Source organism: Sinohyriopsis cumingii, chromosome 17 (genome assembly GCF_028554795.1).
Source record: "Sinohyriopsis cumingii isolate HCF-2022 chromosome 17, ASM2855479v2, whole genome shotgun sequence".
In the NCBI taxonomy this organism is placed as follows: Eukaryota; Metazoa; Mollusca; class Bivalvia; order Unionida; family Unionidae; genus Sinohyriopsis; species Sinohyriopsis cumingii.
This window is the reverse complement of record NC_142977.1, coordinates 35,865,131-35,886,863: the sequence shown is the minus strand read 5'-3', so window position 1 is coordinate 35,886,863 and position 21,733 is coordinate 35,865,131. Positions and strand designations below refer to the sequence as shown.

The 21,733-nt window shown below is 35.2% G+C and overlaps 1 protein-coding gene across 1 annotated transcript in view; it reads left to right on the top strand.

Annotated features, from left to right (window-relative positions):
• The window catches only part of LOC149778422 (checkpoint protein HUS1-like), a 54,244-nt gene that overhangs the window by 15,638 nt on the left and 16,873 nt on the right, over positions 1 to 21,733 (top strand). The window contains exons 3-5 of the mRNA XM_089939246.1: positions 2,571 to 2,747; positions 7,310 to 7,417; positions 16,297 to 16,371. Coding sequence (XP_089795372.1) covers positions 2,571 to 2,747; positions 7,310 to 7,417; positions 16,297 to 16,371 — 360 coding nt within the window. The remainder of the gene's footprint in view (positions 1 to 2,570; positions 2,748 to 7,309; positions 7,418 to 16,296; positions 16,372 to 21,733) is intronic.

Here is a 21,733-nt window from a genome sequence, read left to right as displayed (position 1 = left end):
ATGGTAAGCATTAAGTAGACCAGGAATTCTCAAGGTGAAAACCAATGTCCTGAACACAAATACAAGTAAACATGCTTACTTACAAATAATAATAATCTTGAAATACAATCTACAATTATAGACAAATATTAGCTAAGTAATATACTGTTTACCAAAACACAAGACATTAGTCAGGTGGGCTCAAACTCCTACACTTAATTGGGCCAAAACAAAAAATATGTTTCCAATTGAACTGGAGGGATAAGCATTTGTATTTTTTATTTTTAAACATATATGATGGGGGGAAAAAGTGCTAGGGTCAGCAATGAGAAACAGATGGTCAACCAACCAGAAACATATTTTTTGTTTGATCTTATGGACACAAGTCAATGAAATTTTATATTTAAATATACATAACACAACATCAATGCCTATTAATATGGTGATTTGGAATCTGAGCTTGCTAATAATCTGGAGGCGATATTTATGATTAATTAATACGGTGATCTGGAATCTAATTGAGCTTGTTAACACTAGAGGCCATACCGTATTTATGATAAGATTTTGAACAGACTGGATATCTAAGCTTCTTTAGTCAAGATCTCACATCAGTCCAATTTTACGAATAACATCCATGCATATTAATGAGGTCATCCTGCATTTAAATTAACACTCTAGAGACCATATGTATGGTAAAATTTTGAACAGATTTGCTATGTAAGCTTCTTTAATCAAGATCTCCCATCAGTCCAATTTTATGAATAACATCCATCCATATTAATGAGGTCATCTTGTATTTAAGATCTTATATGTAAGAAAAAGATTTTGCTTAAAGAATAGATAGTATTTGTCAAAAAAACCTGTTAGAGTTGATACATTTTTATGCTGAGAGTTATTGAAAAAATCTTGAAATTCTTTAATAGCTTGAAGCATGTTTGATATATTTCTTTAAATAGTTTAATAGTTTGCCATATTCAAGTGCCTGAAACAATTTGTCTTGTACATTATTTGGAGGCATTTCATATATTCAGTGCCATTACTCAAATTATTTTAAATGTATACTTTGTACTTTTAACATTTAATAATAACAAAAAAGACCATTTGCTTTCCACCAAAAATGTATTCAGATTTAATTATAGTGAGCACAGAATCCCTTGACATAACAAAAATACTGAGAAATTTGAGAGTTGATCCATACCAATCAGATGCTGAGAATTGAACCTGCAATGTTCTGGTCACAAGTGCAACACCCTAATAGTTGTGGTTTTGGGTGACGACCTCGTTAATTTCCATGTTTTGACTCCAGATGTGAGGTCCCAGAAGGTAAAGACAGAAGAATCAATGCTGTATATGCAGATTAGCTCTGCTTGTAATGCCATGTGTTCGTTTTTTTTAAAGTTATTAATCAGGGCCTCGTTCCCAGGTGTTGGGAAGACATCTACTTTGGATTGAATTACTATATGAATGGCTGAGAAAGTGATTCTATGTCTACAGTGTGGAAAAGAAGATAATTGACACCAGTATTATTAGACTGTGTAGCAACTATGTGCTGCAAGGTTTTCTTTCCCCTTTACAGTTTCAATGCATGTGTGCATTCCCCTTTACAGTTTTAGTGCATTTGCATTCACAAGAGGACAAATGTCATCTAGCTTAGATGAGCAATATCAGTCCCACTGTGCCCTCTTGTTCGCTTTAATTTTTAAGAATGATAAGAATAATGAGTATTCTGTAATCACAACAGTTAAAGTTCCTTTACAGTTTATATTTGTAAATGAATCGTATCAATTTTAGCAACATGACTTTGCCCTATTGCCCAAGTTTATGTTCTTAATTAATAATTTGCATTGTATAAATGCTGAAACAGAAGTCTTTAATATACCTGTTTTAATTGCAGTAATAAGTTTGATACGATATGTTCAGGTTAACAGGTGATATTGCTGTCAATAAAGAGAAAATAAAGAAAACTTGGTAAAAGTCAATATCAGATGGGCATCCACACTTTATACAAAAAATATGGGTCTTCACATAATTATTTATGTAAGACTTGGGGCAAATAACATAAAATTTTACTTTACATAATTTGTAATTTCTAAAATTATAAGTTGTCCACTGCTACTCAAAATGGAGTTTTTAAAATTTTACATTGTACATGTACCTGTTATGACCTTGGGTGGTAAATATGTTGGTAACAGTTTGCCGTAAATAAATCTGAGTCTGTAAGTGTAGCTCAGTAGACATTGCAGCATTACTGGGTATTGCCCCCATTTTTCAGTTACACTAGCATCACTGGTAATTGCCCCCATTTTTCTGTTACACTGTAGCATCACTGGTAATTGCCTTCATTTTTCAGTTACACTGTAGCATCACTTGTAATTGCCCCCATTTTTCAGTTACACTGTAGCATCACTGGTCATTGCCCACATTTTTCAGTTACACTGTAGCATCACTGGTGATTGCCCACATTTTTCAGTTACACTGTAGCATTACTGGTAACTGCCCATGTTTCTCAGTGGATGCTGCAGCATTACTGGATATTGCCTACATTTTTCAGTTACACTGCAGCATTAATGGTAATTGCCCACATTTTTCAGGGACATTTTTTTGACGAGTATGCAATGGATGGGGTGTCAGCAGAGGACAATGAGATATATCTGGAGGTAGTGCCAGAAAATCTGGTGAAGGCGCTACGGACAGCACAGGCTGCCAAGTGGATCAAAATCAAACTGACCAAGAAACATGCACCCTGTCTGACCGTGGAGGTGGATCTGGTACGTCATTTCTCTAAGTTGTGAGTGAAGTTATAGTATTTGCAAAGAAAAATTAATATTTTTAAATGAAATATGGCAACAGATTGACAACCAGTGACCTTAAGAATAATAATTGGGCAATTAGTAATAACATAACTACTTGATAATTACAAGTAAATTAAATGTTTTCCAGCAAAAACACAGTACAGCTCACATGTATTTTTGGAACCCCCACTCACATTGTGTGGGGGATTTAATCCGCTCCACTTTTGCTCTGCAACAGAGCAGTAAAATACGTACAAATCACCACTGCACCTCGGCCAGGATGCCGATGGCGTCTCCACCATGGAGTAGCTAATCAGTATTACTGATTGACCCATGGAAGACAGTAGAAGTTAATTTTAAAAGTCTAGTATATTTCGTACTGTTAGAATACAATTCTAAATGCACATACACTGTAAGGGGCTGGCCATTTAATTTTATGGGGTTAAATTTAAATTTATTTCTGACTGGTATTTTTTATTATTTCATTCATCACAATATAAGTTTGTTTCAAGTAAGGCACAGTATGGCATAGTGACCTTTTTTTATATGACAAATCAAAATAAGCCAGTAGTTTTCAAGCATTTACCCCCCCTCCCCCTTAGAAACTTAAATGGTCTATCACTAATAAAGACTGGCTTTAGCAGATGTTCGGCAGAAATCAAGAAAGTTACCATTGTAAACACTGTTATAAAATATTAGCATCAGAAGGTGTCAATTTCAGCTTGGGAAAGGTGCATTTCTATCACATGAATGACTTGTTGTGTTGCACTTAATACATGCAGTTCAGATTATGGTCCAGTCATTAACAACATAAGTTTTACTGATTGACATTTGAATGATGACCACCCGTGGAAAGAGCATAAACATCATGCATGATTTACAATCAGATACCATTTCAAGAATTAAGTGATCTTAATTTCTATCAAATATATTGGGAATTTTTTTTTTTTTTTAAGTCTTGTTGTATATTCTGTATATTTATAGAAGGTTGATGACTTCTCTTGCAATACGTTTACACTTTTTTGTTATTCAAAGAAATCTTATAAAACTTATGGAGTGACTTGACAAGAGGCACATCATGGGGATTTTCTCTTGAACAGTGTAAATTTATCTTGCTGTTTAAACACAAAAGTAATCCTCTACAGTTTAGACAGTTAAATTCCAGTTGACAGCCACTTTTGTTTTAAAAGGAAAACAACTAGAACAAAAGCAGATTCTGAATTTATTAATCACATAATGACCCAGTCATGAGGCTGAATATACATACTTGTTCAATTTTAGCTACACATGTATTACAAGGGACTGTCCATTTAATTTATGGGGCTAGATTTTATTTGACCATGATATTTTTTGTTGTTTCATTCATAACAAGATAAATTTATTTCAAATAAGAAAAGGAATGGCAAAGTGTCTGTTTATAATACAAATCGCAAGTTTAAATTATCCCTCTATAATCCTGTGATTGGATGTCAGAAGAAATATTACAATATATTACTGTCCAGGCCCAGCCCCCCCCCCCCCCCAATGCTAAACAAAATTACACACAGTCACTTTTCACATTAAAATTAGACCAGATGGCTTAACAATCTCATTTGAGGCAATGCTGTGTAAAAATATTTATTCTTCAACATGCATCTGTCAACTTCAGATGAGTTGGGTTCTTCCACTTTGTAAATTTTGCCTATGCAGATTATAATAAACTTCCCAACATTGGTCTTAAAAGGAATTAACACGTCACCCTAGCCATTGTCAGCCAGTAAAGTAATTTGTCAAATGGTGTTTAATACCTGACCACCTTGCCTCTATGACAAGTAGATGTATAAACTGCCCTGGTTATAGTTTTACATGTGCTCTAAGCAAGACTGTTAACCATTTATACATACTACATGTTGTGGCATATATTGAACTGGTCATGGATATTTTAGGTTTTTTCTATTTCTTTTTTTCGAAGATTACTGAAATCATGCTTTTGTACCACTACTGTGTTATTGTTGGAATAAATATCTTGTTTTTAGCATGATACGTATTATAACAGGTTTGACATTAAATGAACATCATTGTCTGTGTCAATCTAGCTAAAACAGTTGTAACTATTGACATGTAATAGTCCATAAAAAGTTAACCTCAACTGATGGTACAGGGGCAGAAAATTGTTGTCATCGAGACAAACAAGGAAATATTAGACAACAAAAAATTATTGTTCGTTAAACAGACAAATATAAATGTCATAAAGAATTAATTAATTTGGGTAGCTTTATACTGATCAGACCCTGAATAAGTTTCATTTCGAGTCATGGCCCTTTTTTGTGTCGGACTTCTTAACTTTACTGTATAATGTTGTATTCAGACAGATTTATCGTGGACTTCTATTTGGATGGGACTTTGAATGAGTTGGTTTTCTGGCATTTCACTAGGAGTAAAACGATTTATCGATATATCAATGCATAATGCATTGATACTTTTGCTGTACTGATACATACCTGTGTATTGATACAAATGATGGAAAATTTGTAAAAATTTATACTTATCATTTACAGGTTATTTTTATCTTTGGCAGTCAGAATTTGTTATTAATCATTAGTCTAGTCGCCTTGTTATTGTTTAAAGTGAGAATTCCTCTGAGACAGCTGTTGCAGGCACAGGCACTCCTTTTTGTAGTTAAACTGAAAGACTTGACAACCTTCACAGACCATTTACAAATAAATAACCAAGTGATGTGGTTTATAATATTGCCCCAGCCAGTTCCATAAAAATTATTTTATTGCAAGAACTTGTTTGACATAAAGTTGTCAAGTTTCCTATGACCCAGACATCCTCATTTTTGGTATTTGGACATTTTAAGTTGGAGTGTACGGTCAGAGCAAATTGCCTGTCAGAAAGTTGGAATTTGCCAACACCATGAGGTGTCATCAAAGGGTAGCCACTTAATAGTCAGCCTAGCAAACTTAAATGCCTTTACATCAGGCCATACCTGCATGAAATTGATAGGAAGATGATTTATTTTCTCAGAAATTGTGAGTATAACATTCAGTATGTCTTTAATCTTTTGACAGACAAGATGAACTACAGCGTTGATGATACTGGATTTGGAAATTTGCATTGCTAGTCATATGACATGAATGGTTGTTAAATTAAATTTGATTGACACATTGTGCCCTGGAATAAGCATTATGTTGTAGTTTAAATTTGCATGAAGGAAGTTATACAAATGGATGTTTATAATATTTGTTACCTAGAAAACCCACAGGCTGATTTCAAATGTGGTTCATCTGGAGACAATGATTTCTTTTGGCAAATACTGGCTGATGACAGTTATAATGACAGTAAGTTTTAAAGCTATGAAGTATATCAGATTATTGCAACTAGGAAAAGTGTTAATGGAAATAACTGGGTGATTTTATGCCCAAAAATTGTATTAAATATGAATCTGATGTACATGCTGGATGGACAAATATAGATGGCATAAAGATCAATCACCCTTTCAGCAAATGTAGAAAAGACAGAAAACCAAGCCAAATTAAAATACATACAGTTCAAAATTTGAAGGCAGTTTTCATTTCTTTTCTGGACCACATTGGTGGCCTAGTGGTTAGAGTTTCTGCCTCAGATGTAGGAGGTCACAGATTCAAACCCTGGGCCAAGGCATACCAAAGACTTATAAAAATGATACTAGCAGCTGCCTTGCTTGGCACGTAGCATTAAGAGGTTATTGTTAGGAATGGTTGGCCTGGTGTCAGGATAATGTGACTGGGTGGGACATGATGCTACATGTCTGCAGTATGATGCCCTAGTGCTAGACATCACTATAAACTGTCACACTGCAGATATCATTGTGATATGACTGGAAATTTTTTAAAGCTGTGTTAAAAACCCAGAACACACACACATTTCTTTCTCAAACAATTTAGTGCTGTAGGATCATGTGCTACAAAACTTTATTTCCCTGTCAGGGTTGAGATCAACTGAATACATAAGAATGGAAAAATTTCAGTTAAAAAGTAAAGATATCATATCAAAATACCTGTCTGATGGATAAATGAGTCCTGTGCCTGGTCAGGTGTAGCAGCCTTATATGGCCTAAAATGTTGAATACAAATCACCGACAACAAACAGGTTGTCACTTTGAAAATATTTTTGTTATCTTGTCCTGGATTAGAATGGCATGTACATAGCTGCTAAGTATATGTCTGTCTGTCTGTAATCTGCATACTGGAAATACAACCAGTAAATTACATAATAGGACACCACCTACCACTGATAGACCTAATAGGTATGTCGATAATGTATCATATTATAAGCTGTGTATCGTGAATCATATCAATATGCTGCGCAAGTGTATTGTTTCACCCCTACATTTCACATCATCATTTAGTGGAGTTATGTACAGATTTCTCCTTTGTTTTCCCAATGTATGTTCCACTGTTTAAAGCCCTGTTAAACAAACTGAGGTAAATGATGTACTTTTTGATTTATCAATGGCTGTTTTCTCAAACAAGATATTTTTCCCTGACAGTGATAAAAATTCCATTTCATTTCAGCCAACAGTGAGTGCTCATTCCCGTCTGGTGGTGCATGATGTGCCAGTCAGTGTGGTTCCCCATCGAATGTGGCCAGACTACCAGGAACCAGAGCTGCCACAGTTTGATGTATGAAACAGGAGATAAGATTGTCTAGACACAGGGCTGAGAAAATTTTGTTTTTAACCACTAGTCCAGGACAAGTGGTTTCAGAAAATTCACTAGTCCCACCTTCCTCTTCACTAGTCCCACCTTACTTTTCACTGGGGGGCCCCGAGTGGTCTAAAGCGCTCTCCGTTACGGATCACTGCCATCTCACCTCTGTCTGCGTGGGTTCGAGTCTCGGATTCGGCCAATGTGGGTATGTGAGAAAGCTTGCCAGTAGCTTCTCGAGGGTCGGTGGTTCTTTCCGGGGCTTTCCCGGGTTCTTCCTCCACCTATAATTCTGGCCGCCATGTATAGCCTATCGTGTGCTGAAAAATGGTGTTAAACCCTACAACAACAACAACAACAACTTTTCACTGGTCCCAAAATGATAATCACTTGCCGAGATTTGATGAGACGTATGTACTTAATCCATAGAAGAAGAAAAATAATATACAACATAATTATTTCTAAAAAGAATTTAATTTTTCTAAAACATTGGTTGTTATACATTTGGCTTCTTTAGGTTCATGTATATATGTTTTAGCTGATGGATTTGAAAATATGTCCATGTATATGTCTGCCACCTGCACCAGTACTAAAGTCCTCAAGCTCTGGTCCATTTGCAAAAATGTTCATTAGCATTTGTAAACTCTTTTGGTTTAAGGAATTCCTTAAAGAAGTCTTGATTAAGTTCATTGAACTAAATCCTTGTTCACACTCAGAAATAGCTACCGCACACTCAGTATCCGTCTTACGTTTTATCCCTCCATTTTTAAACAAATTTACCTTTGCCAAATCGCCGTTATTACCTTCCTTGCGAAAATAATTTAGCAAACTCACAGAGTAACTATCAGCTTGCTTGACAACGACTTCTAAAGTGATCATAACATCAATTTTCTCTTTTAAATACGAACTGAAACAGCTTATTAATTAGCATAATTGTTTCGCTTCAAACACAATATCGCATGTGGAAGTTAATCATCTGTATAATCAATTATAAATTAAAGAATCATTACTGTCATTTAATCAGTTCATGAAGGAAACCAACACTGATGTTGGTAAAGTACCTTTCATTAATTTAATTACACTGACTCGCTGGATTAAAACCATAGTGAGCTGCTCATTATGATCTAGATTGAGTAAACTCGTTGCAGCAAAACCGCTTACAACACTGCTAATTGATCCCACTGGCTTTCTTTTGTTTGACATGTTTTGATTTGCCGATAATTTGGTCGCTTAGCCCAATATGCAGTCAAGCAGTAACAGGGTGTAAATGTATACACGAAGAGGGGTAGAATCAAGTATTCAGTATGCCCAGAGGGCATGATTGGCCAAATAAAGGCAGATATAGTGATTAAAGCATGAAAATAAGGACTAGCCCGACTTTTTTAAAAAGCGCTGGTCCCAGACTAGCGATTTGGAATATTTTACTTGTCTGACTTCAAAAATTACTAGCCCGGGACATCGGGCTATGGGATTTGCTCAGCCCTGAGACATAGTACCTTGGATGTTATCTATTGTAATAATTAGTTATACATCAAATACAGTGATGTGAACAGAAGCAGCTTTGACAGAAATAGTTATAATCTGTCTTGGAAATATAATATTAGGCATACCCATCAATTCTTAACTGTATTGGTCACAGATGATCTCTTGTTTGTTGTCCACCATCTATCCATCCATTAGCATATGTTTGTTATTACTAGTTCTCTTAAAGTAGTTGGAAGATAGTCATAAAACTTTTCACACACATTTATCCAGTTGGATGTACATGAAAATTGTGCTGCTTGGACAGATGTATAGTTTCTCCTATGGATATATATAGGTAAGTTATCGATGTTAATCTAGGCTTAGCATCCACTTAGAAGTTACATACATGATGCTTTACTGATTTATTCTGTATAGGCTGTATTTTGGCCTTTTGTACAGGTAACATGGTCTTACAATTGACATTATAGCATCCACATAGAAGTTATATACATGATGCTTTGCTGATTTCTTCTGTATGGGCTGTATTTTGGCCTTTCGTACAGGTAACATGGTCTTACAATTGACATTATAGCATCCACATAGAAGTTATATACATGACGCTTTACTGATTTCTTCTGTATGGGCTGTATTTTGGCCTTTCGTACAGGTAACATGGTCTTACAATTGACAATATAGCATCCACATAGAAGTTATATACATGATGCTTTACTGATTTCTTCTGTATGGGCTGTATTTTGGCCTTTCGTACAGGTAACATGGTCTTACAATTGACATTATAGCATCCACATAGAAGTTATATACATGGCGCTTTACTGATTTCTTCTGTATGGGCTGTATTTTGGCCTTTCGTACAGGTAACATGGTCTTACAATTGACAATATAGCATCCACATAGAAGTTATATACATGATGCTTTACTGATTTCTTCTGTATGGGCTGTATTTTGGCCTTTTGTACAGGTAACATGGTCTTACAATTGACAATATAGCATCCACATAGAAGTTATATACATGATGCTTTACTGATTTCTTCTGTATGGGCTGTATTTTGGCCTTTCGTACAGGTAACATGGTCTTACAATTGACATTATAGCATCCACATAGAAGTTATATACATGGCGCTTTACTGATTTCTTCTGTATGGGCTGTATTTTGGCCTTTCGTACAGGTAACATGGTCTTACAATTGACAATATAGCATCCACATAGAAGTTATATACATGATGCTTTACTGATTTCTTCTGTATGGGCTGTATTTTGGCCTTTCGTACAGGTAACATGGTCTTACAATTGACAATATAGCATCCACATAGAAGTTATATACATGATGCTTTACTGATTTCTTCTGTATAGGCTGTATTTTGGCCTTTCGTACAGGTAACATGGTCTTACAATTGACATTATAGCATCCACATAGAAGTTATATACATGATGCTTTACTGATTTCTTCTGTACGGGCTGTATTTTGGCCTTTTGTACAGGTAACATGGTCTTACAATTGACAATATAGCATCCACATCAGTAGTGATGCTTCAGTGCATCTCTATTTGCATGTACTGTAGAAAACTCACTTGTGTAGTTTCTGGCATGGGTACGAACAAATACATGAAATACAGTAAAAGCCAAATGGAATGAAGTAAATGTTCTAACAAGGATTGGGGTATTTAAAAATAAAAATTCTGGGGCTGCCATGGTGCCCCAATTAGTATTGCAGAATTATCCCTGTACTTAGAAATGTACCAACTGCTGGAGCAATTTTCAGTGCAGAATCCCGTGCTGTGTGTGTCTTTGACAATGAATGCATTAAATATAGTCTATAGTTTGATTACATGGAAAGTAGATGATAGAGCACCAGCTAGTTACAAGTGAAATCTATTTTTATTTTTTTTAAATGTGTCCTTTTTAAACAGAGGTATATAATTTTTACGAACTTTTTGTCCACATTTAAAACAACCCTTGCTTAAAAGACTTCCTTCATACAAACATATGCTCAGAAGCAGAGTAAAGCTGATATTTTTATTCTGTAAATTAAAATGAAATACATGCAAATTTGTATGAGTTTTAATTGTTACACTTGTTTCTAGTTGTACATCCTGTTTTCGTACATGGTCTTATGATTAATTTAGATTTTATCGGAAGTCTTAAAATAGAGATAGCTTTTGATTTAAAAACGCACATTTTATAAACCAAAATATTTTTTATTCTGTTCAGTAAGGGTCATAAGTGATTCTTGAAAGAATCAATTTCACCCAGGAAAAAAAAACCTGTAAACGACCTGGACATTTTTGTTTCAAAAAGCATGGGAACCCTGCCTTGATCATCTTAGTTGACTATTATACTCCTGTATCTTTCACATATCATGTTTTGATTTCAGCCCAATTCAGTGAAGCTTCAGCTTGACAAGAGCTTGCATGATTTTAATAATGACTGGTTCTTGAATACTAACTTTTATTTTATTTTTATTTCAACCAAGTGGGTTGCAAAGCTTCACTTTAACTAAGTTCGTTGAAGAGTAGGATTTACGTCCCTTTCCTGTAAGAGTTACATCCTTGGATCAACTGAGAATGAGCATTCACTTTTTGTTTAATTTCAGTCAAATTCAGTGAAGCTTCAGCATTTGTTTAACAATAGCTCTGACATGTGATTTCAGTTATGACCAGTTCATTATTTTTTACTGAGTTATGGCACTTTATCAAATTAGAACAACTAACTCACTAACTCTTTGAACACTAGTATTCACATTCTTTTTTATAACAAGGGTCATATGATTTCGATCAAGAGTAGATTTTTATCCTTTCTTAAAGAGTATGGCTCTTGATCAGTTGAAAATGAGTGTGCCTGTAACTTATAGTCTTTTGATCATTAAGACTTTTTATTTGATTCGAAATAAAGGGTTTTCATTAAAGTTTTATCTCAGCAAAATCTTGTCCAAGTTTCAAGATGGCCAAATTGTAACCCTCATTTACTAAGTTATGGCTTTTGAAAGACTTGGACATACTACTGGGACATGAACACTCTATCACATTTTCTGTTTTTGAATCAAAATTCATCTTAAAAGGTTTAAGCTGGCTTTTACATTGATAAACCTTTAATGATATTTTACAGAGTTATGGTCCATGAATGTCTTGGGCATCTCATTGGTGTCTAAACGCTGCTGCATTTATTTGATTTTAGCCACATTTGCTAATAATATTGTCATCAGCAGAGTCCCAGATGGGCTTGATGATGACAAGATTTTGACTATATTTTACAGAGTTGTGGCACTTGACCATCTAAGAATAGCCATGCATCCCAGTGTATTCTGAGCACTGTAACCACCACATAATTTGTTATTAGCTAAATTTCTTGTAAAGCTTTATCTCAACAAGATCTGAGGAAACATTTAATGATCATTGGATTTGAACAATATTTTACAAAGTTCTGACCCCTGATTGACATGAAATGTTTGAATAGTTTTTGAATACTACCATTCATAATTAGCAAGATCAATTTTAAGAAAGATTTTGACCATATTGTATGGAATTACTGTGATTGGCACAGTGCTGCAGCAAGTTCCCAGCCCTCCAGCCATTTAGTGGGAGGCAGAGTGGAACAATGGCCATGCTAGATGCGACTTCTTGATCAGGCCTTATGATCTTTGTTGACCAGTCAGCAGGTATGCATTTTTTTTATACCGTACCATGATTTGACTGGAGCATGTAGTGTTCGCCTTTGTCTATAAAAATGGACATATTTCTATCTGCCCAGTTAAGTTTTGTGTTAAGGTCAGTGTCCCAGGTATTTTGCTAGGGTATCTGAACACTTTTCTAGTTCAGTCTGTGGAATCTATATTCTCATTTACAAAGTGCTATCAGTGATAGAATCTATATATTGTGGATACCATTTAGTTAAAGAAAAGTTATACATGAACTATAAGATCCACAGAGGCTTTTCAGCAGAGCAAGAGTGAAAACAAAACAGTTCTCTGAACTTTTTACAAGGAACAGTCTCTTCTTGTCCCATTCCATGATCTGTTGCTTTTGTCAAAACAATCCTGTGACTAAATTTATTGACTTGACCTGATCGAGAGAAAAAAAGATTGCATACCTCAGTAAATTTGTAAAAGTGGTCATTTGGTTTTTAGTTGTCATCTTTGTAAACATAATAAAATAGATAAATACATGCAGGCAGGTTTCTTTCAGTTTGGCGCAGATTATTAACCCTTTACTCCCCAGCTACGCATTTCTATGCCTTTACCTTTGCCCCCCAGCTACGCATTTCTATGCCTTTACCTTTGCCCCCCAGCTACGCATTTCTATGCCTTTACCTTTGCCCCCCAGCTATGCATTTCTATGCCTTTACCTTTGCCCCCCAGCTACGCATTTCTATGCCTTTACCTTTGCCCCCCATCTATGCATTTCTATGCCTTTACCTTTGCCCCCCATCTATGCATTTCTATGCCTTTACCTTTGCCCCCCAGCTATGCATTTCTATGCCTTTACCTTTGACCCCCAGCTACACATTTCTATGCCTTTACCTTTGCCCCCCATCTATGCATTTCTATGCCTTTACCTTCGCCCCCCATCTATGCATTTCTATGCCTTTACCTTTGCCCCCCATCTATGCATTTCTATGCCTTTACCTTTGACCCCCAGCTACGCATTTCTATGCCTTTACCTTTGCCCCCCATCTATGCATTTCTATGCCTTTACCTTCGCCCCCCATCTATGCATTTCTATGCCTTTACCTTTGCCCCCCATCTATGCATTTCTATGCCTTTACCTTTGCCCCCCAGTTACGCATTTCTATGCCTTTACCTTTGCCCCCCATCTATGCATAACTACGCTTTTACCTTTGCCCCTTTTCTGCGCATTTCTAGGCTTGACACAGTGTATACTATGGATAGGCAATATCTTCCAGTTAAATGTTGATTCACCGCATGGTAACCAAACACAGGTCAAAACTAATAAATCATTTTACTAACATCTGGTTTTAATGACGCAGATTAGACCAAATGAATCTAAATTTAACTGACAAATTATACGTAGAGGGTTTTTTCAAAGCCACATCCAAAAAGGCGATGTTAGCCGATGGTATTACCTCAGTTCAGTGGAACTGTTATGGCCTTTTCACATATGTAAGTTACTTATAAGTGTAATGTTTACCAAATATGATGCTGAAGTTTACATTAATAATATCAATTCATGTTTCCATTATGTTCTTTATGTTAAAAATCACATTTTTAGAATGCACGTCAGATTCAGCAAGTCTTCTTCAATACATTGTAACACAAAATCGGCCATAATAGTGGGGCATATAAAATAATTTTAAAAAATTAAGAATAAATGTTGTCAGTTTCTTCCATTCATTTCAATATGCAAAGTTTCAATCAAACTGTATCACACACCATACCATACCAGATGTGAAATTTTGTATTTATGAATGGAATTCCCTAATCTTTTTGTCATATATCTACATTGAAATGTCATCAGACTCGAGTGACACTGATGATGATCAGCCAAATTGGTTTGCAGACGTGAAAGATAATGACACAGGTCCATTTACCCAGCAGTCAGGACCATCACATATCTACACCAAACAGCTCTAGAACTATACCATTTCCATTTATATTTTCCAGTTGGAACGTTTTTAAAGATCGTAACTGGAACAAATAAATTTGCAACTGAACAACAGATGGATCATGAAACCGGTGACTCAAACTGGACAGACACCGATGTGCCTGAGATGTCTGCCTTTCTGTGCATGGTGATCTCTCAAATACTGCACCAATCATTGAGAAAAGAGACGAAACCAAATTTGGCTCTGTCATTTGCATCTTTCATCTCTGCAGCTTAGAATGTCACAGACTCTTTCATCAAAGCATGTTCATTGTAGAGAAGTAACTATGATGTGCTCCAATACAGTTGTAGAAAGTTTTTGTTGTTGTCATGTTTGGGTATTTTTCCTCAACATGAAAGTCTGAAAACAAGAGATTTCCAAAATAGTCGATACTTATATTCGAGATCAGCTCTTAAATGAAATGAAACATCATTAGGATTTTGTTCTTTTTCTTATTTACACGTCTATGACGATAGATTTAAATATCTATAGCCACATCATTAATGACAAATAACAAGAACACACTTTAAAATATGTTTATAAAAACCTTTAATATGCCCAAGTATAGAAAACAGGTCAAGTGAATGAACTTGTGAAAATATGCTTTTGTGAAAGCTATTTAATTGCATGTGAAGAATCTATAATTAGTGATACCTAAAATACAAATATTCTCAGGCTCCAAAAATATATTAACCGCAAAACTTTGATGTTTAATTTCATTGTTGTTGACAAAACATTACCTTTGCTGTTCTTTGACAATGAATTGAAACATTATAGTCCGTCCTAAATGAAATAGATCCCTATTTCCAATGAATCACACTACAACCAAGAGTGAAATGGTGCCACACATGACATGTGGGTACATCTATTTTTAGAAACGGATTTTTTTTATATGACTGCACACATTTTAATTTCATTACAAAAAAGATTGCAAATTATAGGTTTTAATAATTAGAGTGTACTTGTAATATTGCTGCTTATTGGTTAGACATGATTTGCTTTATTTTATTATCACAAACTAAGTGATGTAAGAAAACAACCTTGACCTTATATAGTACATTGAATTCTCCAACTTCGCATTCTGCAATATATTTAGGACCGTAATTTTTTTAAATAGCTTAATATTCAATAACAGAAGGTTTACATTACGTTTCTTAGAAATTCAATATTATCCTTGATATGTGTGCCAAATGAATTACAAATATGTCCAATCTAATGAAGAGCTACAGCCTAGATTCCACGATATCCACCATTATTACCTATCTGCTGGTTAACCAATTCATTTTTGGCTTCAGACTGATATTAGGAAGATTATAATGCAAGCACAGCAGTGAATATTTTCGCTAAAATATATTAAAGAATGCTTGCACCAAGTATTCTAATCAAATATATATTGGCATTTACATATTGATGTTTTACATTTTGAAGCACAAGTTCCTATGTTTAAAACAGCAACTTATGCTTCAGAGGTATATTTTCATCATGTTATGTTGACAAATAATAACTTGCAGAAATCTGGCAGTGATAGCAAATGCTAACTTCTAGTGGAAATGAATAGCTCATTTTTAGGCTCTTCCAGCAATGTATGAATATAATTTCCTGACAATGACATTCCCTTACAGTTTATGGGAGTTTTGTTGGGAACCAGAATGTGACGTCATGACTGTCATATGGGAGGCACGGGTAATGGGGTTAGATTTTTATATGGGAAGCAAAAGGTTAACTATGGGGAGGAAAACCATATAATATTTTATACACTGTCTCTTGAATTTCAGGTGAGTATCTGCATGCCACAGATAAAAACTCTGAGGAACATAGTGGAGAAGATGAAGAACCTCAGTAATTGTCTGGTAAGTTGCTTACTCAAGTCCTAATATTGCTGGGAAAGACTGATTTTTACCTTATTTCAAAGGTAGTAACCATTGGTGTCCAGCATGTTATGACTATTTGAAATGTATAGTTTCTGCTTGAACATTACTGCAGCACTTTAATTTTGTTAGCTTGATGCAAAAGTAATGTCATCATTTTTAAATATTTTGTTACAAGTTGCTGCATTTTGACCTCATAACTGAACAAGGAAGAGGTGGTGATATTTTTCTGAATAAATCAGAATGGTCAAATTTTTCTGAATAAATCAGAATGGTCAAATGCGAGAAGTGGTTTCATTTTACAAGTGGCCAGAAGAAGTGTTTTTGCAGTAATTGATCAAAACTGATATGTGATTATGCTAACAATGGTCTTCTGACCTAAAATGGCATCTTGACCAAGTTTCTATTAGATAAAACAATACCCCATTTAGAGCTTGTCATGTATTGCATATTTTTTTTGTTTCCATTGAAAAAGCCACCCCACCCCCCTCCAGTTTTCTTTTTTTTGACTCTTGTAGGAACTTACAGTGCTGCCCTCCCATCATTGCATTGGAGAATTACTGTTCCTGATATCAATGTACAGTTTACAAATATCCAGCACATTAGATACAAGCTGTGTATATATATATATATATATATATATATATATATATATATATATATATATATATATATATACATCCATCCATTATAGATAGTGGAAGATTTTTTGCCATGACAGAAACTCAACATAGAAATCCCTTTATGCATCCATGTGCATATCAATATGTTGTAGACCCATCCATCCATCCATTACAGATCTGAAGAAAGGTTTTATTGTCAAGTCTGTCTTGACAGAATCTAAACATAGCCATCACTCTGGCATCTGTGTACAAGTCCATACATTCAGCATGTGAAATTTCTGCCAGCCTGCCAATGCAATGCCAGCTAATTCCATAACAGACTGGGGCATAAAATAAGTAGCCAATCTGTCTGACCAATTGGATTTTTAGTTGATTAATGCAGTGTATGACACATTCTGATGATTAATGCAGTGTATGACACATTCTGATGATTAATGCAATGTATGACAATCTCATGATTAATGCAATGTATGACAATCTCATGATTAATGCAATGTATGACAGTCTCATGATTAATGTAATGTATGACAATCTCATGATTAATGCAATGTATGACAATCTCATGATTAATGCAATGTATGACAATCTCATGATTAATGCAATGTATGACAGTCTCATGATTAATGTAATGTATTACAATCTCATCATTAATGCAATGTATGACAATCTCATGATTAATGCAATGTATGACAATCTCATGATTAATGCAATGTATGACAATCTCATGATTTATGCAGTGTATGACAATCTCATGATTAATGCAGTGTATGACAATCTCATGATTAATGTAATGTATGACAATCTCATGATTTATGCAATGTATGACAATCTCATGATTAATGCAATGTATGACAATCTCATGATTAATGCAATGTATGACAATCTCATGATTTATGCAGTGTATGACAGAATCTAATTAGCATAAGTTCTGCAGGTTGTCTTGCAGTTTTTGATGGATTGCTGTTAAACTCATTCATAATGCACATATTCACACATCTTTGTGCTCCCATGATTTTTGTCAGTTATTGCCCATTTGAACTTTTCTGCAGTCAGTGTATGACATCATTTTGTGAATGCATCTACTCTTGCAGTTTATAGTGAATTACTTTGAAATTTAGTATATATTAGGGTCATTATCTAAAGAAGTGCATGTTGAATATTGTATTCACACTATTTACAGAAGAGTCATGTATTTCTTTTACAGTTTCATTTGCATTATCGAGTTGGAGTATATTTATGTCAGTAAATAGTTCACCATTCCTCTAATTTGTTCTTTATTTTAATCAGTGGTGTTTGTTGTTTGGAATTTATATATGCATATCTCATTGGATTATTTCTCCATTTTAAAAAATGGACTAAATGATTGCTGCTAAAAAAGAAGCATAAAGTAAAAATATTAAAACTGTTATTTGTGATAGTCACTTTCCTCTCATCAAGGTAAATGCACAAGACATTTTAAATGATTTTTTTTTTATTGACAAAAAACCGATTTAGAGATGAATACATGAATTGCACAATACAGCATTCCATTCTAGGGCAGCTTCGCACCCCTTGCAGGCTATGTGGAAAGGATTTTAATATTGGTCATGATGGTAAAACAAAGAAACCTTGAACTAGCTCATTTTGCTAATGCCAATACTGAGATAACTTCTTTTTTACAGCAGAATTTAATTGTGGACATGAATTTTATAAATGCACAGGCGTTATCTACCGAGTTCTTAATAGAACACGGACTACCCCTAGCGGTAGAAGACTACATTGGTCCTTTGTTCAAATGGATGATTCCTAAATTGCAGAAAATAAGCATGTGCAAGAACAAAATCATCAAATATTGTTAGGTGTTTAACAGAAGATACTTCACTTAAAATTGCAGAAGCCATGAAAATTGGGCCGTTTAGTATTGCAACAGACAGGAGTAGTGATTATGACAAAAAGTTGTACCCAGTCTGTGTAAGAGACTTTGACAGCGAAAAGGGCAAAGTCAGAGTGCTCTTCTTTCTTTACCAGAATTAACAGCAGATTCCACTGGAGAAAATATGTTTGCTTGATATTGCTTTGAATAAACAGAACTGTTTGGGGTTTTCAGCTGATACTGCATCAGTGATGACTGGAATTCATAAAGGAGTTGCATTCTATATTTTGAAAAATGTCTCCATCATTGTACATATCAGGTTGTCTCTGTCCTATGATGCACCATGCTGCAGGAAAGGCTGATGATAAATTAGAAGGAGAACTCTTGAAGTATCAAGTTGGCAATGTACTTCATGCAGACAGAGTTGATTTTCTTTCATCTTATTTCCCTGCTTAAAGACCCAATAACTGTAAGATATAAATATCCTCTTCTTTGTCAGGTTATGAAAGGAATATTGGTTCTTTACCATTCTAATGTTTACTGTGAGAGATTGTTCAGTATCGTTAACAAAAATAAAACTGAATTCAGATCCAGGCTTTGTAACCCAGTACTTTGTGCTCTACTGGTGTGCAAAACATTCATAGTCTCAGCTGATACAAAGGTTTTTGAAATGCAGTATGAGAGTCTGTTGCTTTTTAAAGCTCAAAGCATTATAAACGAAAATTTGAAGCAGTAATTGATGTTAAAAGTCCAGAGGGGTAAATAAATCATTTTGTACTTATGCTCATTGAATTTTTATCATGTTATATGTGGATTACTCTTTTTCTGCTTGGATTGCTCCTTTTGTCCACTTGGATTACACTTTTTCCTTGCCAGGGGTTGGCATGTATGTATTATTTGTATTGGAAACAGAGGTACAGCTTTCCAACATGAAGGAAATGTAAACAAAAAAAAGATATCATTAATTATCCCAAACATTAATGATATGTGTAAATGCACTTTATAAGAAAATAGTAGACAAAGGGCAATAGCTCTTGCCCATTATCTCCCCTTGGAACCACCAGGTTTCACTAGTTCTTAACTTTGCTGATGTACAGACCACATGTCATACAATTCATCAACCAACAGTCCATCTGTTTTTGTGTTCCTATGAGCCCATCCAACATTAATTTTGGATTTACTATTTGGATTTATTGATCTATTCCAGGTTACAATTTCTGTGAATTTTTGAGTGATTTTGTCACTGTTTGACACCTTGTCTTTTAAGACCACCATCCCACCACGCTATCATTGACCTTATACAAGGTCATTATGAGTTAACATACTGTTGACTTTGTTTGCTTACTCCAACTCTTCTTAGTGAAATTCTGAAGTTCTGCTTGACGTTTATGCTTCACACTATTTTGATAGAAATTTTGTTTAATTATTAACAAAGTATTGTGCATAAGTTCATAACAGGGCCATAGATTTCTGGTACAATGCTTTCACTGGTTTGTTGGTTACGACATTGTTTTAGCAACTTAGTAACTTCAATACATTATTAGTTTCTGCTTTATTTTGTGTTTTTGTCATTTCATTAGAATGTCAATTTAAATGATTTATATGCATCTTCTGAGCATGGAAGTCTACCTGACTTGTTTTGTTTATACCATGTTTACACTGTTTCTGATATGCAGTGTCTATAATACTTAGTCAGTGTAAGTCTGAACTTCCATTTTAGCTAATTAGTCAAATACTCATTTGCCAGTTTATGCTAGTAGCTGGTTAGTCACATTAATTTGCAAATCTCTGCTTTGTTTTCTCTTCTTGTGTCATTTCATAAGGTATGTTTATTTTATGCATGAAATGCATGTTCAGAATAATCATTCTTTTGGCATTGAAGGGAAAGAAAGACAGAATAAATCAAGGAAGACAACCTGCAGTTCTTTGTTGGTGATACTGATTCATTGGGGATTTTCCGCAATTTTAGGTAGCCCACAAGGTTTCAGTTCCCCTGCATATCCAAGCATGGCCTTTGGGCCTGTAAGTCAGGGCACATGGGATTCATGCTGGATCCATTGGATCCAACTTTTAATACTGCTGTACCGTTACTGGCTGGCCAGATGTCACCAACTGTCCAGCTGACAGCAGCTGTCCAGCCATCCTGGCATGGGGACCTTTTTGTTGAAATCATCCAGCCAAGCAGTTCATACAGGGATCTTAGTGATAGATCCATCCATCTAGCCATGTATTCAACATCATATGACTTTAATGGAGATTTCAATGAGAAATCTGTCCGTTTAGCCATTGGTGTGTCTGGCACCCGTGATTGCTGAACTGTCTTATATACTGCCAGCATCCAGGCTGACCACACGCCGTTCACACCTATCCATTGGATTGAATGAATATTAAAACCACACCAACGCTGGCCTTCCAGCCATTCTAACATGTATATCTTTTTGTTGAATCAGACCAGTCAGCTATGATTTACAGGGATTTTAGTGATTGATCCGTCAGTCCAACTGTACTGTCTGTGATATGCCCATTCTGTGACAGATTTCACTGAGAAATATGTCTGTCCATCAACCTTTGGAGTGGCCAGTAACATTGATAGCCAGACTGTCTCCTATACCACCAGCTTCCAGGCTGACCATTCACCTTGAAAAGCAGCCATCAGTGTTGAATGTCTGTATGTTTACTGCTTGACCACAAGGGAGAGCTAGTGAGAGCAAGAAGATCCTCCACTATAAAGGTTTATGAGGGAAAGTGGCATGTCTTCAAGGAACGGTGTGATACCAGCAACATTGTCCCTCTGCATGTTTCAACCCTTCAACTGGCCAACTTTTTCTCTGGCTCTTTGAGGAGAAACAGTTGGGCCCCAATCTCTACT